This window comes from Engystomops pustulosus, chromosome 4 (genome assembly GCF_040894005.1).
Source record: "Engystomops pustulosus chromosome 4, aEngPut4.maternal, whole genome shotgun sequence".
NCBI classification, from domain to species: Eukaryota; Metazoa; Chordata; class Amphibia; order Anura; family Leptodactylidae; genus Engystomops; species Engystomops pustulosus.
In genome coordinates this window covers 109847086-109872964 of record NC_092414.1, presented here as the reverse complement: position 1 = coordinate 109872964, position 25879 = coordinate 109847086, and the positions used below count along the sequence as shown (strand labels likewise).

Here is a 25879-nt window from a genome sequence, read left to right as displayed (position 1 = left end):
AAACACTCCGCAAAGTTTGATACCCAATCTCTCCATAGTATAACAATACCCCATATTTGGTGGTAACCTGCTGTATGGGCACACGACAGGGCATCGAAGGGAAGCTGCGCCATTCAGAGAAGATCATGCATTGTCACTTTTTATTGGCTATTCAATCTTTTTTGGCAATTTGGACATATAAGGGCTTATTTTCTGCGCCATCAGATACACTTTATTTTAGTGGGTCTGTAGCTTATTGATGAGATTTTATTAACTCTTGAATGTATGGAGTAAAAGAAAAATCGACAATTTTGGTTTCCTTTATTTTTGTATTTTTTGGGGGTCATACACCAAAAATACTATATAATCTTTATAGATCACTACGATCACCGTGATACCACATTTAGTTTTTTAATATATTTATATTTATTTTTTTTATACAATTTTACTGCAAACAAGCTAATATAGAGAAAATCTCATTTGTTTTTGTATCACCATCTTTTCAGAGACAAACTTTAACCCTTCCCATACTATTACGGCGCACGTCGGATGTGGACACATGGGGGCCGAAAAAAAGATGATGGCGCATGGGCGGCGTCATCTTGGTGACGATTGATGCTCCTCGTGATGTCATTGGGGAGCAGCGATCGCCATGGCAGCCTCGGGTCTTCTGAAGACTCGAGGCTGTCTCGTTTTAACCCATTCATTACAATGTGCGATTTGAACATTTTAATGAATGAGGTGGAAAATCCCTCATTTGCACCGTTTTCTTGTGGGCTTGGATTTTAGGGCTTTCACTGTGCACCCTAAATAACATGTCTACTTTATTTTGTGGGTCGGTACGATTACGGGGATACAAAATTTGTATAGGTTTTATAATGTTTTCATACATTTACAAAAATGAAAACCACCTGTACAAAAATAATTTTTTTTATTTTGCCATTTTCTGGTGCTAATAACTTTTTAATACTTCGTTTTACGGAGCTCTGCTTGTTGTCATTTTTTCCGACATTTGATGAAGTTTTCAGTGCTATCAGTTTTAGGACTGTACAACCTTTTGATCACTATTTTTCAAAATGCAGTGAAAAATCATTATAATATGTTGATAGATCGGGTATTTTCAGACATGGCGATACCTAATGTGTTTATGATTTTTACTGTTTATTTATATGACTTCTAGGGAAAGGGGGATAATTTGAATTTTTATGCTTTTTTTATTATAATTTTTTTGTAAATTTTTTTATTTTAAGTTCCAGACCAATCTTCGGCAAGATGACGGCGCCAACGTGCTGCCATCTTTTTGAAGCCACCGGTTCCTGCGATTGGTGCTGTTACTGGTAAGGCTTTGCTGCAATATGCAACAAAGACTTACCGGTTATGGAGAGGGTTCAGTGCGTGGCACTCCATGCACCAGGACCTGATGCGCTGCCGTTGGGAAGGGGTTAAACTACCCTAGCGGGTCTGAAAAACAGTGAAAGTAAAAATTAAAAAAAGAATTCTAATTAAAAAAAAAAAAAACAAAACCTTTCCCAAGAACTGTAAACAAACAGTAAAAATCATAAACTCATTAGCTATCGCCACATCAAAAAACGCCTGATCTATCAAAATATAATAACGTTTTTCACTGTGTTTAACCCGGTAACGGATAATAGCACCCAAAGTCGAAAATGGCACTTTTTTGTCATTTTGAAAAATATTGAAAATTCAATAAAAAGTGATCAAAAAGGTCGTAGAGTCATAAAAATGGTAGTATTGAAAAGTCACTACAAGTCGCACAAAATGACACCACCCAGAGCTCCGTACACTGAAAAAGTTATTAGCGCCAGAAGATGGGAATTTTGTACAGGAAGTTTTCATTTTTGTAAATGTATGAAAACATTTTAAAACCTATACATATTTGGTATCCCGGTGATCATACCGACCCAAAGAATAAAGTAGGCATGTCATTTGGGGCGCACGGTGAAAGATGTAAAATCCAAGCCCACAAGAAAAAGGCACAAATTTTAACCATTTTCACTGCATTTGGAATTTTTTCCCCACTTCCCAGTACACTGCATGGAATATTCAATACCATCATTATGAAGTGCAATTTGTTACACAGAAATCAAGCCGTCACACAGCTCTTTACATGTAAAGATAAAAAAGTTAGAGATTTTTGAAAGTGGGGAGTGAAAAATGGAAATGAAAACACAAAAAAAGGGCCAGGTCGTTAAGGGGTTAATATTTTTTGGCTGACAGAGCTGGTTTAGGGTTTATTTTTTATGTGTTGAGTTGTCGATTTCAGTGGTACTATAGTGGTAAGCGCCACGGGAGGTCAGAATCACTTGAAATGCCCCTTGCACACCGCGGTAAAGCGTGACCGTGGCGTGTAAGGGGTTAACACCTGCTATAGCCAAAATGCTAAAACGCACCTCCCACCATGCAGTACTATTATGTAAAATGTAGGGGAGGGGGTTAAACTGGTCAGTAGTAAGGTTAGGACAGGATAGAGGATATGGTTCACAGTCATGACCGCAAAGTTTCTGTGAGAGAAAAAGTCATGAAAACCGCAATAACAACAGCAATATTAAAACCCCACATAGGAATGAAAATATCAATAAAAAGCAAAAATCTGCAGAAAAAGAGCAGACCTAATCCCTACCCTTCTGGCCATTCTCGCGCTACTATGAGCGTAATAAAAATGCATAAGCTCTAGACAAAAATTCATATAACCACAACTTTATCCCCAGCCGTACCTTTAGGAAAATCTAGGACCCTCAAAGTAATTCCGTCCTTCCTGATAACACTAAAGACAAATTTAGCCTTAAACAGATATCAGCAACAACACCATGCATTCAATATTAACCCTTTAAGGACCTGTCCCTTTTTTGTTTTTTCATAATGTGGATCCAGGAAGATCCCAAAATACAAGAAAACCGGGCCCCAGAGGTACAAGTAACCCATAATGAAGATTTCCGCAGATTTCGAAAAACTACATACAATCGTGTTAGCAACAAACAAGGACCGCACCCAGGAGATCGTAAAAACTGTCTCACCTACAAAGAACAGAATGCACTTAAAAATCTAGCTTTCAATGATCTTATAGTTATAAAACCTGTGGATAAAGGGGGTGGGGCTGCGATTTTTAACAAAAGGATTACATCAAAGAATCTCTAATACTTGTATCTGATAAGGCATTTTATATTAGATTGGACAAGAGTCCCACCAACGTTTAAAAAGAAGCCTTTTATATGCTTATATATTGATGAAGGGAGTTCAAATAAGAAAGAACAGTCTTTCCTAAAATTAAAAGAGCTGGCCACAGCCCTGTTCTATTATCTCCCCAAGGTCCACAAAAGTACCACCAATCCTCCTGGAAGACCTATTATTCCTGGGATTAACTCGCTTACTTACCTTTCTCACTATGTTGATCTCTTCCTCCAAACGTTTGTTAAAAATCTACCCTCTTTCATTCTAGACACATGAGATTTGATCAGAAATGTACTTCTTGTCCCATGGTCTAAAACAATGTTCATCACTCTTGACATCACTTCCTTATAAACTAATATACCCTATGACCAAGGTATAAACGCAGTTTCTTCATTTCTTTGTATGGATGACAAAATGTCGCCATCACAAAGAGCCTTTCTAATCAAATCTATAAAACATGAACTATATAAGAATTGTGTCTTTTACAAATGACACATAAATTATATCTTTATTATTTGGAAAGTTACACGAGAAGAAGCAAACAAATTTGTCTGAGATCTGAATATTCATCCATTGGGTTTAGAGTTCAGTAGCAATGTTATGAAGAACAATATTGAGTTTCTCGATGTGGAAGTCTTTCATACCAATGAAGGCACCATTAAAACAAGAACATATTTGATAAAAGTAGGCAGCAAGAGCTACTTGGATTTCACAAACAGTCATTTTAAAAATGTCTCCTCAATATACCGTTCTGTCAATATAAGAGGGTTAGACCGAAATGTACAGACGTCGCGGATTATATTCAACAAAGCAAGATTCTTAAAAGTAGGTTCAAAGCCAAAGAATATCCTAAGTCCATGGTGGCCAGTGCCTTTAAGAGAGCAGTAAGATACTGTCACCTGCCTAAACCCCGCTATCAAACTATCTTCTGACACACACAGAACCAATCAACTCCCATCGAATATGGAACACAATCTCAATTTTATCTCAACATTCTCTAAAGATAGCACGGCCATCAGGAAAATACTACGCAAACATTGGGATGGCCTTCTGCATAATACCCATCTCAAAGGCATTCTTCCAGCCAAACTCAAGCTTACTTTTAGAAAGTCCAAAACACTAAAAAATATATTGGCACCTAAGTGCTTGAGTACCAAAAACTTCAGCCCGACCCTCCTTTTCCCAAAACAATCAGCAGCTTCAGATGTGGACAAAGCTGGTGCAAGCGCTGAGAGTCAATCAGCCACAGAAGCACCTCCTTTCAATCAAAAAGACCCAAGAGACCTTTATGAAAACATTTTATGAATTGTAGCTCTAATTACGTTGAATGCACATGCAAAATACACATGCAAATGCACATGCAAAATACAAAATGTGGGCCATACCATCTGTCCTCTCGGGGAAAGACTTAACCAGCATAGACATAATATTGAAAAAGGCTTCCCTCTTCACAGTGTGTCTAGGCAAGCGGCCACACACGACAATTGCAACTATAGGGATTTTTCCATCACCCCCATTGAGTATATTAGTCTAGCCACTCCACAATGTTATAAAATCCTACCGCCAAGGGAAATGTTTTTTATTTTTAAATTACACTGCCTAATCCCTTCAAGTGTGAATAAAAGCCTTGAAAGTATTCCACTTCTATTTTTAGATGTATTTTTACATACTTTTATATCCTATCAATCGTTGGTTCTATCTTCATTCCTTATTTTATTTCCATTCATCGTTTATGTATATTGCTATAACGCATATTACACATCATTGATGTTCCTACCAGGAATTTAGTTGGCACTGGGGAGTTTTATATCCATCAATCATTTTATTTTATTTTCTCTCCTGTTAACAGTAGTTACTTTTTATATCAATATATTTATTTTCATATATTTTCAATTATGTTTAATTTTATTTACTTCTATAACATTATTTTACCCACAATATGTGTAATATTAACCACTGTATATATACCCCAAGTATATACATAATTAAGCCATGGGAATCCTGATCTGATATCCAGACTTGCTCCAACCCAGTACCATACACTGTAAGTGGTGGTTCTCTATTGATTAGTACACAAGAGCCACAGAGCATCTGTTCTTGGCGTCTGCCATTTTACATAATGGCGTGCCCGGATGTCTTGTCCATTCAGCTCATGCACCGGCTTTTTTGTACTTGATGCCGGCATGCTCATAAGGTTCAGCACAACAGCGTACTCTGACATCAGGCTCACTCTGTGCATGCGCCAGTCTTCTCAATAAATTTGGCGCGTACACAAACGCGTCCAGCACACCAGCTTCACCAGCCTAGTTTACCTATACTGCCCACAAATGAGCCTTAGTACTATTCCCTATGTAATTGTAACATACTCTATAGGTGCCACAATTCCATTTAATTAGCTGGCCGAACATTGTTTATTGATTTATGTATTTATTCAATGAATTATCTATTGAAAATCCTATCCAATGAACTGTATTTGTTTTTATACTAGGATCTTTTTACTATTCCGTTTATTACGATAATTTGTTCCTGAAGTTTATGAATTTGTATATCATTTTATCCATTTTATTTATTTACTATGGTTATTGTTACTTTTTATTGTTGTACAGGGTCCCCCTCCTCTTTTTTACTTGTCCTATATTTGAAAAAGGGCCCCGTGAGAACAGAAAAGCGTTATAAGAACTGTTTATTTAATCCATCTTCACTTAATTAAAACCCAAATCCTTTTTTTGAGTAAGAGTGTAAGCATGTTTGACGTTGATACTCTTATCAGTACTCATTCGGTATAGTGCCCCACTCTCACCCCATATTTTTTTTCCTTTATATGTTTCAGTGATGGCCAGCAGGTCAAATAATTTCAAAAGAAACAGGAATTGAATGGACTCAAGTTTATTACACACTGATCGGGCATTGCAGAGGGCACATTTGAACGAAGCTAGAGGAGGAGGAGAGGGAGATAAAGTGATACACTAAATATTGATGAGGTTTGCAGGGTTTCTGTGGATGGTGGAAAATTTGTAGCTGAAAGAATAAGGAGTAAGGTAAGGAGAGATACCACCTGCCCCTAGGAGGAGTAGAATAGAATAGATTGAGGAAATGATTGAGTGATTTATGAGAGGGTATACTCTGCTTCACATCAGAACAAGATGAAATGGGATGGTTAAATAAGTGCAAAGGTGAATGGATGGAAATCAAGGAGAAAGACAGTTAACATTTGTACAAGGACTTTAAAAAGAGGCTAACAAAATTCTATATGGCTATGGTAAGGACTTGTTTACTTTTTTTTTTTTATATGCTTACCCTTCTATTGCCCTTTCCAATTGCCATTTCTATAATTGCCATGTTATCATATATCATAACACTCCGGTAGATAGAATACTCTGGCAGATAGGAAACAGGAAGCCAAAGCAAGACAAAATTTAAAGAAGAGGAGCAAGGCCTTATCCAGTTTTAACCCCTTCCAGCACCCTGATGTAACTGTACATCATAAGGTGTGGGTAGATACCACTTACAGTTACATCACGGCAATAGCGCAGACTAAGAAGCTGAGCCTGGGCTATAATAGTGGGATCCCAGTAGCATGTAAGAGCCGGGCTCCTGCAGAAACAGCTGGGATCAGGATTATCTCTATTCCAGCTGTTTTATCCTTTAGACGCCGCGGTCATGGTGATTGTGACGTTTATTGGTCATTGATAATTTCTATTGCTGCCCTGGGGTCTGATGAAGGACCGCCTACAGTACATGCCTGTTAGATTGTGCTTTCAGCACGTTCTAACACTGTGTCAAATGATCACTTGCTCATGCCCCACACTGAAAAAAAATAAGAAAAAGTGTTTAAAAAAAAGTGCAAATAAAAAAAAAATAAATTAAAATGAAGATCTCCTGATGCCCCATCCTGTGTAAAAAATCCCATACAACATAAAATAAAAATGAACCACAAAAACATTACATATTGCCACATCTGTAACAACCCGTATAACAAAACAAATTTGTTACTGAATCCGCATGTGTACGCAGTACAAAAGCAAAAAGACATGCAAAAAATTATGATATTTTAACATAAAACTTAATAAAAACAGGATAAAGTGATAAAAAAGTAACATTTACCACGACATAATACCAATAAAACGTACAGAATGTCCCGCAAGCCCTAAAACACATTTACAATCACTACACTTGTGAAAAATTGGGTATCAAACTATGGGGAGCTTACAGAGTTTTACTAAATCTGAGAAGTTCCCTTGATATATAGGGCTTGGATATTTTCATAAAAATGGGAAAAATTGCACCCAAAATTATAAACCTAGAAAAATGAGAGAATACATAAAAAACTATGCCAACATAAACCATAAAACTGTAGGCTGTTACAGCAACTGCTTGTCACCCTCAGATGATGTCATTGGGGTGGTGATCACCTATTTAAAATGGCAGCGCTGTTAGGTGGTGCGGTTGGGTTCGACCATGGCACTTAACAGATTAACTGCCGCGATAGGTGCCAGCACTGACAATGGCAGTTGGAGGCAGGTATCAGATGTGTTATACAGCCAACACCTGCTGTGTATGGAGAGAGCTCAGCCCGGGATCTCTCTCCACACAACGTTCTAGTTGTGTCTCTAATATCAATTTATAATGCACTTGGCACTTTATTACAACATCTTTTGCACAATATGATTTAGCTATCCATACCTTCAATTGTCCCTTGTAAATTTATTTTGGTAACTAACCTTGCGGTGGTCCCTTAGTATATATCTTCTAATAATTGTTTTATGTCTTGTTGATACTTGCGATTTATGCAGATATACATCTGCGCATGCACAATAACATAGAGTGAATGAGATATACTTTAAGTACGTGACGAGACACTGTGTGTCCGCCATGCCACCTGCGCAAGCGCAACAATTTGCTATTATCGCTCCATATGAAACGCGGTTACCACTTCCGGTCCTACACGTGCACGTGTCCAACACATTTCCGGTTTGTTGGAACGCACGCAGCACTGTTGAACCGCATGACGCGGCTGGGCCGTGTCGGATATCCGGGGGCGGGTGGACTATATAACCTCACTATTCATACACTCTGGCACCCCTGAGGAAGCCTGGTCAAGCAGGCGAAACGCGTGGGGATTTCTCTAGGCCCCAATGCCTAGCCTCTACATTTATGCTATACAGGTATTTATGGCTTGATGTACCATACAGCTGTCTGACTAATACCACACTTGTGGAATTGATACTTGTTTCATTATATTTTTCTTTGCGGCTGAATTTTTTCACCTATATATAGCCACTATTTATCAATTATTAGGCATGGGGTCTACTGGCTTGTTTTTAGCACTTAAATGTTTTTAAATGTATGTTTTTTGTTACTTACTTTCAATAAAATACTTATGATACATTATGGGCATCACTGTTTCTCTGTACATGTTGAATCTTTCAATTAGATGGCCGTAGGTTATTACTTTCAGACCCTACTCCATACATTTATTAACGTTCTAGTATGTCGTGGTGTGCAAAGGGGTAAAGAAGTTCGAAAAGGATTGTAAAAATGAGTAAGAGGAATTTAATCAAAGCTATATACCAATAGAAATCAAAATATTTCACTGGGTTTACATGAAGGTTTTGATGTCATTACAAAATATCCGGTGGAACTTTTTTTTTTCTGGCAATAAAAACTGGCTACCAAGCAGTTCCTCTAGATTCCGGTTTAGACTTGCATGCTTGGCTCCACCATGAATGAATGCATATGTTTAGAATGGTTAAAGGGGAGTAAGCTAATGGAAAGGAACTCTCAAAACAACTTCTTTTGGAGGATAATAGCGGATACAAACACCACTCTATCACACATAAACCCACTTTAAAAGAAGGTAAATTTTGTCACAGTGGTGAGGTAATCTAGCTGCTGCAAGAGGAGGCCACCTCCAGTGTTGTGGTATATAAATCCTTTAGGCATTTTAACCCCTTAGCGCTCTGCGCTGAGTCCCGCGAATAGCGCTCAGCGCAGTACAGCTACTGCGCAGAGACGATGCCGGTTCAGCGCTGTATAGCAGCCGAACCGGCATTGTTAGCCGCGGGATTTCAACGGTAATCTACCGTTGACATCCCCGGCTAACACCCGCGGTCGGAGTGGGCTCCGATCGCGGGTGTTTAACCCGTTGACAGCGGCATTTAACATGCCTTCTGGGGGTCTTTACCCCACGATCGGCCCCCCCGCACAGTTTTCGGAGGGGAGGGAGGGGGGGGGGGGGGAAATCGCCGTTTTGGCACCTCTGGGGTCCGATCGGGACTCCAGAGAAGTCTGGAGGGATTGCCTTTAAGATGGCGTCTGTGACGTCATCTTAAAGGCAAAGTGTCAGCCTATGCATCTGCATAGGCTGGCACTGCTAATACCCTGCAATACATTAGTATTGCAGAGTATTATCAAGAACAAGCAATCAGATGATTGCTTGTTCATATCCCATGGTGGATCATGTAAAAAAAAAATGTAAAAAAAAATGTTTTTCAATAAAAAATTACTAATCACTAAAAATGCCCATAAGCCCCAAAACATATAAAGAGACATATAACGCTCAAAAAAGTCTAAATCATAACACAAACCCCACATATATAGTATCACCGCGTCCGTAACAATCCATAGAATAAAACTAAATAACTATTGAACCCATATGATGAACGCCGTAAAAAAAAAAAACGTTAAAAACCCGCCAAAAATTATGATTTTTACCTATTATATCCCACTAAAAATGCAATATAAAGTGATCAACAAAACCTATGTACTCCAGAATGATACCTTTGCAAAGAACAACATGTCCCGCAAAAAACAAGCCATCAACCAGCTCTGTAGCCAAAAACGTAACAATGTTATGCCACTTGGAAGACGACGATGCAAAAATGATAGATTTTTTCCCCACATTAGGGTTTTATTTGGCAAATTTAGTAAAACATAAGAAAAAATATTCATGTCTGGTATCCCCGTAATATTATCGACCCATAGAATAAAGATAACATGATTTTTAGGCTATACGGTGAACACGAAAAAAAAAAAAAAAGTAAAAAATCCAGTACAGAATTGATGCTTTTCTCCTAAATTTTTAACAATAGGTGATACCAACCCCAAAATGGTAACACTGGAAAAAGCATCTCATCCCGCAAAAAAAATGCCGTCACATGGCCCAAATAACGGAAAGGGGGCAACGAGAAAACTAAAATCCTGGCAGCTGCAGGGTGCTCCTTCCCTTCTGCGCCTCGCTGTGCACCCATAACACAAGTAACGGCCACATGTGGGGGGTCGCTGCACTCAGGAGAAATTGTAGAACAAATTTTACGGCGAGTTTTCTCTTTTTATCTTTTGGAAATGTGTAAATTTTAGGGCTAAATGAACGTATAACCGACAAAATTTGACCATTCTAAATTTCACCGCCCATTTGATTCAATTACTATGAAGATCTCAAGGGGTTAACAATCTTTGTAAATGCTGTTTATGATAATTTGTGGGGTGCAGATTTGAAAATGGGTTGGTTATATAGGGGGGTTTTGATGCTAAATATGTAAAATTTAATTTCAAACAGTATTTATCCCCAAAATAGTCAATTCTGAAAATACGGAAAATCGCTATTCGATTTGTAGTCCGCGTGACGTCAAAATAAATTAGCCAAAATTTACCACTAAAATGAAGTACAACATGTGGGGAAAAAACAATCTCAGAATCGCTTTGATAAGTAACAGTGTTCAAAAGTTATAACCATATAAAGAGACGCAGGTCAGAATCTAAAAAATGGGACTGAGCCTTAAGCTGTAAAATGGCTGCGTCCTTAAGGGGTTAAAAAAGAATAAGTAAATGGCACCCTGCAAAAAAACAAAACAAAAAACAAGCGAATAATGTTCAGTACAAAGTAAAGATTTTCCTTCATATGTCAATTCATGCAGAAGCCATCACACATTTTAAAAATTAAACATGATGAAAGGCATAGGTACCATGTTTTCATGAAAACATGGTCATCACTTACATTTCCATTCTTCAACAGGAAGGTCTAGATTGTCACATGAGTCATCATAAGGATCTGCTTCCATTTCATCATCAGAATCATGGAACTGCTCAAAGTATGGATGACATAGAGCATCGGTTGCGGTTATTCTTTTTTCTGCATCGAGTACCAGCATCTTTTCCAGGAGACTGACAGCTAAAAAGACAGCAGGAAATATTTTGGCATTCTGTGGATATTAAAACAGCATTAACTGATTTGTAAAGCATATTTGGTGGGTAGCTGAAGGCTGTGTTATACACTGACACCCACAAGTCACTGTGGTTGGTTGTGACCTAAATGAGCTTAATATTAGCTAGTTCTTTTCTTTAAGGATACACTAACAAGATGTCTCAGTGGGGCACTGTCCTTTTATAGCAACAGTTGTAGTCACCAATAAATGTACTACAAAATATAATAGAGAATTATTGGATTATAATGTATGATTGATCAAAAAAATTATTAATCACCTTACCTTCTCCCATTTTTACACATACAATTAAAATACATATAATTCCTATTGTATCCAAATATACCCAAAAAATGTCAAAATGTCAAAAAACACACACATATACACTCACCGGCCACTTTATTAGGTATACCTGTCCAACTGCTCGTTAACACTTCATTTCTAATCAGCCAATCACATGGCGGCAACTCAGTGCATTTAGGCATGTAGACATGGTCAAGACAATCTCCTGCAGTTGAAACCGAGCATCAGTATGGGGAAGAAAGGTGATTTGAGTGCCTTTGAACGTGGCATGGTTGTTGGTGCCAGAAGGGCTGGTCTGAGTATTTCAGAAACTGCTGATCTACTGGGATTTTCACGCACAACCATCTCTAGGGTTTACAGAGAATGGTCCGAAAAAGAAAAAACATCCAGTGAGCGGCAGTCTGTGGGCGGAAATGCCTTGTTGATGCCAGAGGAGAATGGGCAGACTGGTTCGAGCTGATAGAAAGGCAACAGTGACCCAAATCGCCACCCGTTACAACCAAGGTAGGCAGAAGAGCATCTCTGAAGGCACAGTACGTCGAACTTTGAGGCAGATGGGCTACAGCAGCAGAAGACCACACCGGGTGCCACTCCTTTCAGCTAAGAACAGGAAACTGAGGCTACAATTTGCACAAGCTCATCGAAATTGGACAGTAGAAGATTGGAAAAACGTTGCCTGGTCTGATGAGTCTCGATTTCTGCTGCGACATTCGGATGGTAGGGTCAGAATTTGGCGTCAACAACATGAAAGCATGGATCCATCAAGCCTTGTATCAACGGTTCAGGCTGGTGGTGGTGGTGTCATTGTGTGGGGAATATTTTCTTGGCACTCTTTGGGCCCCTTGGTACCAATTGAGCATCGTTGCAACGCCACAGCCTACCTGAGTATTGTTGCTGCCATGTCCATCCCTTTATAATCACAATGTACCCAACATCTGATGGCTACTTTCAGCAGGATAATGCGCCATGTCATAAAGCTGGAATCATCTCAGACTGGTTTCTTGAACATGACAATAAGTTCACTGTACTCAAATGGCCTCCACAGTCACCAGATCTCAATCCAATAGAGCATCTTTGGGATGTGGTGGAACGGGAGATTCGCATCATGGATGTTCAGCTGACAAATCTGCGGCAACTGTGTGATGCCATCATGTCAATATGGACCAAAATCTCTGAGGAATGCTTCCAGCACCTTGTTGAATCTATGCCACGAAGAATTGAGGCAGTTCTGAAGGCAAAAGGGGGTCCAACCCGTTACTAGCATGGTGTACCTAATAAAGTGGCCGGTGAGTGTACATACATACATACATACATACATACACACATACATACATACATCACACCGTATATAAGACGCATTTTTTAGCAAGAAAAGTGCTAAAAAGTGCCTGCGTCTTATAGACCGGAGATCAGGAGGATCCAGCACTGCCAGACCCTTCTGACTGCTGTAATGGAGATCGGGTGATACCCTGATATAAAGCTGCACCCGATCTCCCAGAGAGGAGCCTCCGTACTACTCTCACCTCTCCCCGATGTCCTACAAGTCCAGGACCTGCGGTAATGTCAGAATCATGTGACTAATCACATGCTTTTTATATCACCACAGGTCTCATACTGCAATGCTGCACTGGGACAGGGTAAGAAGAAGGGAAATGGGGGAAGTATGTGTGCGTATGTATATGTGTGTATATGTGATGTATAGGTGATGCAGAGCTGAGTGTGTATAGGTGAGCTGAGTGTGTATAGGTGAGCTGAGTGTGTATAGGTGAGCTGAGTGTGTATAGGTATGGATGATGCAGTGTTGAGTGTGTCTGTGTGTGCTGTGCTTTAGTGCGACCAACCGGGATATTTTATTTGGTGTAAAATATATCTTTCCTTTTTTTGGAAGCCTAAATCTGGGGTGCGTCCTATAGTAAGAAGCGTCTTATAGTCCGAAAAATACGATAGAGATATATATATATTGGTATCAATATCACACTTTTTTTTTCTATTTTTAAAGCAGCAAATCATAAGAAAATATATATTCCGACTTTACCCACTACCCAAACACAGAAAGGAAATGGATTTTCGGATGTTGGACATCAGCCACAAGGTTTAGATACTTCTATTAAAATTAGGCCCCATATACTATTTAGCTCAATTTATTAAGACTGGTTAGAAAATTCCCCCCTCACAACCCGGATGTACGATAAGGCTCAGGTTTCTTAGAAGATGCGGTTGCAATCTGCGCCAGGTCGGACGTGCTCAGACCAGAACTGACCTGGGGGAGACTATAGTAAATGTACCCAACACGCCCAAAGTTGCATGCATTTAGGAAAATACCCATAACTAGAGGAAGTAAACTGAAAGATTCTCACAAACGATGCTAACTTTAGAATGTTTTTTATCTCACCCTGCTGAATTTAGCATACGGCTACTTAGCTGTACTATGTGTTTTGTGCTGCTTTGGTTTCTGAGGTTCTGTTATACAAAGATTTATAGGCTAACTTAGCACATTCAATAAGTTCTTGGTGTGTGTCCATCTACGGTATATGTCACTCTACTTCGTCCTTCTATATCCTCTTCATAGATTTTATGGTCAAAGTGTCAGCTCAAGTTTCCACAAACAGAAATTTTTCAGTATATCGAAAACGTGATTCAACAATTAAAATAACCAGAGTGTAGTTGAAGTGGGCGAGAGGAAAGAAGCCTGATAAGAGGAGAGAACACCAATTTTGTTCCAAGAAGATTTCATTGTTCAATAGATTTGCTGTAATATTGTTTCATGGCACCTTGTTAATAACCAGAGGTTAAATCAAAACCATAAGCGTTTGTCTGGATGTAGTGGGGCACAGCAAATGTTTCTTTGCTACCTTTGGACTATATGGAAAGGACGAAAAGAAGGGAACTAAGCTTGAAGGGAACTTACAGACGACCCCTAGTTACAAAGGGACCTCTGGATATTGTTAAATTACTGTACTTTATCTTTAAGCTACAATAAACAGCTATATAAGATGGTATCAATGGTGTATGCAATTAAGATATATTATTAATGCAGGTTCTTATGACAATCCAACATTTTTAAAATCCAATTGTCACAGAGACCAAAAATATTCTGGCTGGGGTTACAATGATAAAACATACAGTTCAGACTTACATACAAATTTAAATTAAGAACAAATCTACAGAACCTATCTTGTACTGCCTGTAAACCTATTTTATGTTAAAAATCTCAATTAATGGTCAGAACTAGAGATGAGCGAGCACTAAAATGCTCGGGTACTCGTTATTCGAGACGAACTTTTACCGATGCTCGAGTGCTCGCCTCGAATAACGAGCCCCATTGAAGTCAATGGGAGACTCCAGCATTTTTCAAGGGGACCAAGGCTCTGCACAGGGAAGCTTGGCCAAACACCTGGGAACCTCAGAAAAGGACGGAAACACCATGGAAATGGACAGGAAACAGCAGGGGCAGCATGCATGGATGCCTCTGAGGCTGCTTAATCGCACCATTATGCCAAAATTATGGGCAACAGCATGGCAATGACAGAGTGACCGAATGAGGCTAGATAGCATCTAAAACATGCAATAATTGACCCTGACACTATAGGGGACGGCATGCAGAGGCAGCGGCGGCAGGCTAGAGAGTGTCATGGCGACATACCCTAAATGGACTCAGGCTTCACCAAAGGAGGTGAGCAAGAAGCGCTGAAATGATTTCCTATGTGAACAAAAGGTTGACGGTATATTTAGTCGATAACACAGCATGGTGGCGACATAGTGACCAAGTTCCATAACGTATCTGGTGAAACACCCGAAAAATGAGCCTGACACAGCTCTTTTGATAAGGGGACGACATGTGGAGGCAGCCATGGAGACGACTTCCATGATTAAGAGCGACGGTATGGGGCATTCATATTGCGCTGCTATGATTGCAACTTCAGGTCTCCAGCATGGCGGCGACAGATAGACCGAGTTCCACTATGTATTTGGTGAAACACCTGAAAATTCTGCCTGACACAGCTCGTTTGATAAGGGGATGATATGCTGCATATCCTCTCGTGCTCCAGCATCTGGGGTATAGAGAGTTGAAATGAGACATTGGTGGACGCTGTGGAGGATCGTGAAGGCAAAATGGACAGGAAACAGCAGGGGCAGCATGCATGGATGCCTCCGAGGCTGCCTAATCTTGGGATGGAGCTGGCGGTCCACTGCCAGGCGAGCTTTCGCCTGTCCAAGCCCCTGTCTCTCGGCTCCTCCACACCCAAAATGGGCCTGGGGGCCAGAAGCGTTTACTTTGAAAAAAATTATAATTTTCAAAGCAGGCCGGGTCGTTTGAATATTTCACCTAGGAATAATGGAATAGCATAGTGGTTCTATTTTTAATTGTTTTTACGGAAATGGTTCCACGATTAAGAGCGACAGTATGGGGCATCCATATTGCGCTGCTATGATTGCAACTTCAGGTCTCCAGCATGGCGGCGACAGATGGGCCGAGTACCACTATGTATCTGGTGAAATACCTGAAATTTCTCCCTGACACAGCTCGTTTGATAAGGGGACGATGTATGGAGGCAGTGAACTAGTAGTAGATTAAAGGTGCTGCAGTTAAAACTATGTTAGTTGGATCTTGGGATGGAGCTGGCGCTCCGCTGCTAGGCGAGCTTTCGCCTATCCAAGCCCCTGTCTCTCGGCTACTCCCCAAACAGCACTTCTAAGAACCTTTTGTATAAGATCAAGTGTAGTAGCGTTCTTATAAGTTTGGGATATGGCGGGTGAGGGGAATGTAAACAGATGCGCAAGAAGCGCTGAAATAATATCGGTAAATGATAAAAGTTTGCCAGTATATTTTGTGGATTACACAGCAGGGTTGCAACAAAGTTAACAAGTTTGATGTGGAAGACATGAAAACAACCCAAAATTCTGCCTGACACAGCTCGTTTGATAAGGAGAACATGTATGGAGGCAGCTATATGGACGACTTTTGGAGGCAGCTATGGCGATGACGTGTGGAGGTAGCAATGGAGACAACGTGTGGAGCCAGCTAAAAAGACGACATGTGGAAGCTGCTATGGAGACAATTTAATTTGGATAGTGCCTGTATGTGGCAGTCCAAAAAAGTTTTCAAACCAGAGGAGCAGGTAGGTGGTCCTCCAGAAAAATTAAATAGATTGAGTGCCTGTATGTGGCACTCCCAAAAATTGCTTAAAACAGAGGACCGGGTAGGTGGCCCTCCAGAAAAATTAAATACATAGAGTACTATAGCAAGAGCCAGTTGGCCCTGGCAAAAAATAGCCAGTTTCCTCTGCTTTAGTGTACAAAGAGGAGGAGAAGGAGGACAATGAGGAGGAGGAGTGCATACATTATTCAGGTTGAGCTTCTTTCACTTGGTGGAGAATGAAAATCCGGAGAAATCCAGGCTTTATTCATCTTGATAAGCGTCAGCCTGTCAGTCGACAGGCGCGTACGCTTATCGGTGATGATGCCACCAGCTGCACTGAAAACCCGCTCGGACAACACGCTAGCGGCAGGGCAGGCAAGAACCTCCAAGGCGTACAGCGCCAGTTCGTGCCACATGTCCAGCTTTGAAACCCAGTAGTTGTAGGGAGCTGTGTGATCATTTAGGACGATAGTATGGTTAGCTACGTACTCCCTCACCATCTTTCTGTAAAGATCAGCCCTACTCTGCCGAGACTGGGGACAGGTGACAGTGTCTTGCTGGGGTGACATAAAACTGGCAAAGGCCTTGTAACGCGTACCCCTGCCAGTGCTGGAAAAGCTGCCTGCTCGCCTACTCTCCCTCGCTACTTGTCCCGCAGAAGGACGCCCTCTGCCGCTAGCGCTGTCAGAAGGGAAATACTGTTTCAGCTTGTGCACCAGGGCCTGCTGGTATTCATGTATTCTCACACTCCTTTCCTCTCCAGGGATGATAGTGGAAAGATTTTGCTTGTACTGTGGGTCCAGGAGAGTGAATACCCAGTAATCGGTGCTGGAATAAATTCTTTGAACGCGAGGGTCACGGGATAGGCAGCCTAGCATGAAATCTGCCATATGCGCCAGAGTCCCAACGCGCAAGAATTCACTCCCCTCATTGGCCTGACTGCCCATTTCCTCCTCCTCCAACTCCTCTTCTTCTGCCCATACACGCTGAACAGTGAGGGACTGAACAATGGTCCCCTCTTCTGTCTCGCCAACATTCTCCTCCTCTTCCTCCTCATCCTCCTCCGATATGCGCTGAGAAACAGACCTAAGGGTGCTTTGGCTATCAACAAGGGAATCTTCTTCCCCCGTCTCTTGTGACGAGCGCAAAGCTTCCGACTTCATGCTGACCAGAGAGTTTTTCAACAGGCCAAGCAGCGGGATGGTGAGGCTGATGATGGCGGCATCGCCACTGACCATCTGTGTTGACTCCTCAAAGTTACTCAGCACCTGACAGATATCAGACATCCACGTCCACTCCTCATTGTAGACTTGAGGAAGCTGACTGACCTGACTACCAGTTCTGGTGGAAGTTGACATCTGGCAGTCTACAATCGCTCTGCGCTAATGGTAAACTCTGGATAACATGGTTAATGTTGAATTCCACCTCGTGGGCACGTCGCACAACAGTCGGTGAGCGGGCAGTTGGAGGCGGCGCTGCGCTGCCCTGAGAGTGGCAGCATCTGTGCTGGACTTCCTGAAATGCGCACAGATGCATCGCACCTTTGTGAGCAAATCAGACAGATTGGGGTATGTCTTGAGGAAACGCTGAACTATGAGATTTAACACATGGGCCATGGCCCATGCGTTATACTTCCTTTTGCGCTCCAGCGTCTGGGGTATGGAGAGCTGAACGCTGGTGGATGCTGTGGAGGATCGTGGAGGCGAAGATGGGGTTTTCGCACGGGAGGTGTTTGGGCCGGGGTGCTGGGCAGGGGGCTGACTAGCAGATGACACAGGGGAAGGAGCAGTGGTGTGCCCGGCCGGAGGTGAACGGGCTTGGTGCCATTGAGTGGGGTGTTTAGCATTCAGATGCCTGTGCATACTGGTGGTAGTTAAGCTAGTAGTTGTGGAACCCCTGCTGATCTTGGTTTGGCACAGGTTGCACACCACAGTCCGTCGGTCATCCGGTGTTTCTTTAAAGAACCTCCAGACTTCTGAAAATCTAGCCCTCGCCACGGGAGCTTGACTACAGGAAACATTTGGTGCTGATGCACCAGCTCTGGCCCTGCCTCTCCGTCTGGCCCCACCACTGCCTCTTCCAACCTGTTCTGCTATAGGACTCGCCTCCGTCTCAGAAGCACTGTGTTCACCCAGCCTATCAACCCAGCTTGGGTCGGTCACCTCATCATCCTCCGATCCCTCAGTCTGCTCCCCCCTTGGACTTCCTGCCCTGACAACAACTTCACCACTGTCTGACAACCGTGTCTCCTCATCGTCCGACACCTCTTTACACACTTCTTCCACTACGTCATTAATGTCAACATCACCCACAGACTGCGACCGGTGGAAAACCTGGGCATCGGAAAATAGCTCAGCAGCAACCAGACAAGTGGTTTGTGACTGTGGGAAGGGTCCAGAAAACAGTTCCTCAGAGTATGCCGGTTCAAATGCCAAATTTTGCTGGGAGGGGGCAGACTGGGGGGAAGGAGGCTGAGGTGCAGGAGCTGGAGGAGTGCTGATTTCGGTGACATGGGTGGACTGCGTGGAAGACTGACTGGTGGACAAATGGCTAGAAGCATTGTCCGCAATCCACGACATCACCTCTTCGCACTGTTCTGGCCTCAACAGTGCTCTACCACGAGTCCCAGTAACTTGAGACATGATGAACCTAGGGAGTGTAGCTCTGCGGCGTTCCCCTGCTCCCCCATCAGCAGGTGGTGTCTCACCCCGCCCAGGACCACGGCCTCTGACCCCTGCAGTAGTTGGACGCCCACGTTCACGCCCTCGTCCTCTACCCCTAGCCCTCGGGTTAAACATTTTCCAAATTAAAGTGTAAACTTTAAATTTTTTTTTTGTGTTTATTCTTTTTTTTATTTATTTATTTAAACAAAACGATGCTATCCTATTGCTATGGCTAGTTTCTAACCTACACTGACAGCACACAACTGGATTTTGTGCTGTGCCTGATGACTTTGAGCTATAAAATAAAATAAACGTAAAAAAAAATAAATCAGCAGACTCTGCCTAATTCAAATCAAACCCCTAATAAATTGTCCCACTTCGGTGTTTAAGGTGGATATGCGTGTCACTAAGAGCTAAACACAACGGTCGCAAGTCTCCCAGCAAATTCCTCACAATATGGTACTAGCTGCACTACTAATGCCAGCAAGCCCAGCCACAAGCAAACAAAAAAAAAAGGAAAATATAACGCTATTGTAGGCCTAAGTAAGCCGTTGGGGTTCTCCTATGGCTATTTTCTAGTCTACACTGAAAGCACACTGCTTTGCAAGATTACTTTGAGCTATAAAAAGAAATAAAGGTAAAAAAAAATAAATCAGCAGACTCTGCCCAATTCAAATCAAACCCCTAATAAATTGTCCCACTTCGGTGTTTGAGGTGGATATGCGTGTCACTAAGAGCTAAACACAACGGTAGCAAGTCTCCCTGCAAATTCCTCACAATATGGTACTAGCTGCACTACTAATGGCAGCAAGCCCAGCCACAGGCAAACCAAAAAAAAGTAAATATATAACGTTATTGCAGCCCTAAGAAGGGCTGTTGGGTTCTTGTAGAATCACTCCTGCCTAACACTATTATAATAGAACACCCTAACGCTTTCCCTGACCAGCAGCAGCTCTCTCCCTAGCGGCATCCAGACAGAGAATGATCCGAGCAGCGCGGGCAGGGGCTAGTCTATTCCAGGGTCACCTGATCTGGCCAGCCAACCACTGCTATCAACGTGTAAGGGTACCACGTCATGCTGGGTGGAGTGCAGAGTCTCCTGGCTTGTGATTGGCTCTGTTTCTGGCCGCCAAAAATCACAACGGCGGGAGATGCCATTTTCTCGAAGTATTCGTCCGAGCAACGAGCAGTTTCGAGTACGCTAATGCTCGAACGAGCATGAAGCTCGGACGAGTATGTTCGCTCATCTCTAGTCAGAACTACTACTTTTTTCCCAAAGTTGATGGCTTTATTTTATTTTTCAAGAGCTATACCAAATAAACCTCTAGATTACCTAGGGGGTTGGCGTAACGAAGCAATAAACCAAAGTCTTTCTTCTGTACTTTTGGGAGACTCTTGATGTAATTTTTTGCCTGTAACAAAAGAAATTAACATTTATTAAGCGAAATATACCCATGTAGAAGTCAAAGCGATTTAAATATCTGTCAATTGTTCTTTAATTCAGGGCCAATGACATGAATCACATGGGAAATTCATTAATGTCTCATCACAGGTGGGCTCCATCAACCTCTATATGAGGAATTACTTACATCTGGGCTCTGAAGTTTCTGCACAAAATCCTGAGTTGGCGTTCCTGTAATTTTCATGATTTCAGTCAACTGATCCAGATCTACAGCAAGTGTTTAAAGTCATAACGCTTCAAATATGAAAATAAAATAATTTAATATCTCTAGAAAAACATTCAAAATGTTCTGTGACATAGGGATTGCCAGCATGTATTTCTACACGGTTATATGTTGGAGTGGATCCTTAGAAAATACAGTTTTGATTGTTCTCTGATAGACCTGTGTGACTACGGACAGATTTTGCTGCTGGAAGTAACATAGAAGTTTTTTTATATAAAATGACAACAAGCAGAGAAAGTTAGGAATTGATACAGAAAGTATATTAGAGAATTAAGGTAGATCTGATGGTAGGCTGCTAGTAATGTGCTAAACCCTAATCTATATTTACCTAATCCTTATACTTTCTATAAAGCTATACTTTAATATGAAAATTATTGGCAGAGGCTACTGGGGCATGGAGTAGATTCTCCGGACAGTAGGAGCCCTAGTAGCCTCTGCGATCCCACCTACCTACACATCCTCAGCGCGCACCCTCAGACTTTAATAGTGCTCACGGCTTCTTCTGAGCTATGCACATGTGCAGTTGCTCCTGCTTCAGAGCTCAGACGCATAGCGGTGCTCTGATTGGCGAAGGGCACGCAGGTAGGTTGGCTTGTAGAGGCTACAGGGGCGGAGTAGCTTATGCTCCCACTGCCCGGAGAGGTTACTCCACTCCACAGTAGCCTCTGCCAAAAACTGTATCTTAGTTTACAAAGTATCTAAGATTAGGTAAATATAGATTAGGGTTTTGCATATTACTAGCAAACTACCATCAGATCTACCTTAATAGCATCCATAATTAAAAAATAGGTCATTTTCTGGTACCCATTAAGGCAAGACAAGAAAATATCATTATTTTTCAGAAGATGAGTCATTTTAAGAGTGATGGCTAAACACAACTGCTGTTTTATAAAGATATTTTATCCTTGGAAACATTAAGTCCACGTTAGTTTGCCCCAAATTTAGTCTACCACAGGCAGGGAATTGCTTCCTTTCTGCATGTGGCACCTAATGCGTAAATACTAATTACTGCTTCTCTCACAAGAACATTGATTCCCTAAGTGATGCTGAAGAACTTACAGCAAAAAAGAAAGTACATTTATTTTTAGCTACAAGCTTTTTTCTTTGTTTAATTATCTTTCCAAAGTGCAGTTCTTTGCCTCTTTTTAAAGCCAGATATACTCCAAGTGAATTCAGGAGCACACTGTCAGTCTCCAGCTGGGCACATCATAGGCTGCTAATGGCACACTTGAAGCACCACATCCTGGGCAATCATGAGTATAAGTTACAATACATCGTTTCTAGTATCTACAACAAGTACGTAGTTAGAACGGCTGTGCAGCAATAACCTCTTCATGCCAAGCTTTGTCTTTTCAGCTCTAAAGCCTAGAACCAGTAAAGCAGGTTTCAATAAGATATAATACATTTGTAAACTTATTGTTCATTACGAAGGCTTGCCGCTTCATGTGTTACAAGTATGAATTTCATCTACTCCTCAGTGATCTCTAATAGACACAATACAGTAGACTGCAAGTCCAGTTTTTGGAGTTGTTACTGAAATATCAGTACTTCATCTTATTTAACTTATTCTTACACAATAAATGGTCAACCAACATAAAAAAACACATCCTACAGAATTATCTTCTTTCCTGTATAAGATAACAGGGTAAAAACACAAAAGAGAACCTGTGAAGGAGATTTGGGACACTAAACTCACTATAGGTTTGTCAGGCTCCAGGGGTAGTGGACCCACTGGACCGACGCAGACAATGACACGAGACGACACCTGGGACCGGAGTTTAAGTGGTTTTCACCAGAGCCCGCCCCAAAGCGGGTTGGACTTGCTGCGGCGTGGTACCACCAGTTCGTTCCACAGGTGCGACTTGTCCGCGTTGGCAGCCAAGGCGAGGTACAAAGTCGGAAGGCAAGTTAGTGGTTGGGGACAGGCAGGAGGTCAAGACAGGCAGCAGAGGTTCCAGGTTGGAGGCAGAGCAGAAGGTCAGGGCAGGCGGAACAGGATCAGAATCAAATACAGAACCGGGGTCACATCGGGAAATCCAAACACTAGCAGAAGGCAGTGACAAAAGCTTTCTCAACGGCATGAGCACAAAGAATGCTGGGAGACGCCGGCTTTTATCCATTTCCTGAAAAGGGCCAGCACTAATCAGCGGTGCTCTGGCCCATTAAATCTTCTGAAGCCGGCACGTGCGCCCTAGGAGAGGGGGACCGTGCACTAGCGCCCACCGGACAAGAGTCAGGAAAGGGGAGAGGCAAGATAGAGTAGTAGGGTATTGGGGCACAAAGAGGATCACAGGTGACCCTGCAACCCGAGGCGTGGGTCGCGGGAGCACCAATGACAGTATCCCTCCCCTTCGGCCTCCCCCTGTTCGTTGGCTGGAGGAACCTCTGCAGGAGACTGCAGTCCAGAAGGTTATCCTTGGGTCCAGAAGGCTCTCCTCCGGCCTGAACCCCTTCCAGTCAACCAAGTACTGCTTCACCATCCTCATATCTAGGACCTGGAAGACAACCAGACTTTGTCACCTGGAGAGAAGACCTGCACTTCTTATCAGCCTGGACCTTGGTTCCAGCAGAAGCCTATAGCAAGGAACAGCGAGTTTGCTCCCAAATGGACTTTAGATCCTGTACCAATTCTTCAACCGCAGGGACATCTGAGGACACAGGTAGAGGAAGAGGAAGGTGTGGATGCAGTCCGTAGTTGATGGAGAAAGGTGCTGAGCCGGCAGAAGCAGAGTCTGGGAGTTATAGGAAAACTCCGCCCGTGGCAACAAAGTCAACCAGTCGTCCTGAAGATGATGGAGACTAGCAGGCTGGAGACATTCTTCCCCAGATCTGGCCACCAGTAGAATTGGGACACAAGGGCGACAGAGCGCTGCACCCCAGGGTGCCCAGCCACACATGAGCAATGTCCCCAAGTCAGAATTTTCTAAAGTAGAGCGGTTCTGAAATAGGTCTTGCCAGGAGATAGTAGTCAAAGGTCCACTGGAGCGGCCAGAACCACTTGCTCAGGAGGGATGACAGGCCGAGGAGCCAGTTCCTCCCCAATGACATCCAATGCACGAGAAAGGGGATCAACCTTGGTGTTCTTCTCACCCGGGCGGAAGTGAATGAGTTAATTGAATCGGGAGAAGAAGAGTGACCAGCGAGCTTGATATGGGTTGAGTCGCTGAGAAGTCTGGAGATTTTTGTGGTCAGTGTGTATACAGACCGGAAAACGAGCTCCCTCCAGGAGATAACATCATTCTCCTAAGGCTAGTTTAATCGCCAGCAGTTCTTGGTCCCCGATGGAGTAATTCCTCTGTGTGGAGGAGAAAGTCTTAGAGAACAAGCCGCAGATGAGAGGTCGGCTGTTGGGGCCCCTGTGTGAGAGCACCGCTCCAGCCCCTACTGAAGGGGCATCGACTTCCAGATGAAAAGGTTTCTCTGTGTTGGGACGTACAAGAACTGGGGCTGAAGCAAACGCAGACTTTAAGTTAGTGAAGGTCTCTTCCTTCTTGGTGAGCACCACAATTGGAGACACTAGAGGAGAAGTGCTGGATGAACTGCCGGTAGTAATTTGCAAAGCCCAGAAACCGCTGTATATTGCGTACTACAGGACAAGGCCATTGAAGAACAGCAGATAGCTTGGCGGGATCCATCAGGAGGCCTCTGTCGGTGAAAATATAGCCGAGGAAAGGAAGACTCTGCTGGTGAAACTGGAACTCAAGTTTGGCATAAAGGCGATTGATGCTTAGGAGACTGAGGACCTGCCGTACGAGGGACTGGTGGGACTCGAGATCCGGAGAGAACACCAGAATGTCATCAAGAAAGACCACTACACAGGTATATAGTAAATCCCTGAAAATGTCGTTGACGAATTCCTGGAAAACGGCAGGGGCATTGCAAAGTCCAAATGGCATAATCAAATACTCGAAGAGTATGCAAATGCAGATAAGATTGTAGGCCCAATGAAGGCCCAGTTTGGAGAAGACCTTGGTTCCACGCAGGTGGACCAAAGGCTCCCTGATGAAATATAACAGATAGTGGTTCTTAACGGTGACCCTGTTAAGACCGCGGTAGTCAATGCATGGACGGAGTGACCCATTCTTTTTGGTCAAGAAGAAGAAGCCTGCACTAGCCGGGGTTAGAGGATTTATGCATAACCAACTCTGCAGGTTTTCTTTAATGTAGTCCGACATTGCAGTGGTTTCAGGTACAGAGAGTGGGTACACCAGACCTAGAGGATGAGACTTACCCCAGGGCAGTCATAGGGGCAGCCAGGAGGCCAAGTCTTTGCTTGCTTCTCGAAAAGACGTCAGCAAATGCCTGATAGCAAGTTGGGAGACCCTCCATAGGCTTGGGAACCACAGAAGAGACCATGACGGGTACTGGATGAGGAACCACCATGCAGCGAAAGTGGCAATCTGGCCCCCAACGAAGAATCTCCCCCATCTTCCAATTAAGCACAGGAGCATGGAGGGGCGAGGTGGAGCGAAGTACAAGGGCTGTGTGCAGTACCAAACTGGTTCAGAGAGAATAACCGAGGAGATGACTAGGGTTTTTTCGAGGCAGACCATTAGGATGTGATGCTGAGAGACCAGAACAGCATCCACAAATTTCCTGCAGACCCGGAGTCAAAGAAGGCACACACTTGAAACTGGCTACCTGTGCCAACGCTGAGGAGCACAGGAATGTTCAGACATGGAGAAGCTTTATTCACATCTAGGGATGCTTCTCCCAAGA

General features: G+C 42.7%; 1 protein-coding gene across 1 annotated transcript in view; it reads right to left on the bottom strand.

Annotated features, from left to right (window-relative positions):
* Nucleotides 1–25879, bottom strand: part of MAPK12 (mitogen-activated protein kinase 12) — a 71316-nt gene that overhangs the window by 6743 nt on the left and 38694 nt on the right. The window contains exons 9-11 of the mRNA XM_072147051.1: nucleotides 21065–21144; nucleotides 20809–20887; nucleotides 11165–11338 (exon numbers count right to left, since the gene is read on the bottom strand). Coding sequence (XP_072003152.1) covers nucleotides 11165–11338; nucleotides 20809–20887; nucleotides 21065–21144 — 333 coding nt within the window. The remainder of the gene's footprint in view (nucleotides 1–11164; nucleotides 11339–20808; nucleotides 20888–21064; nucleotides 21145–25879) is intronic.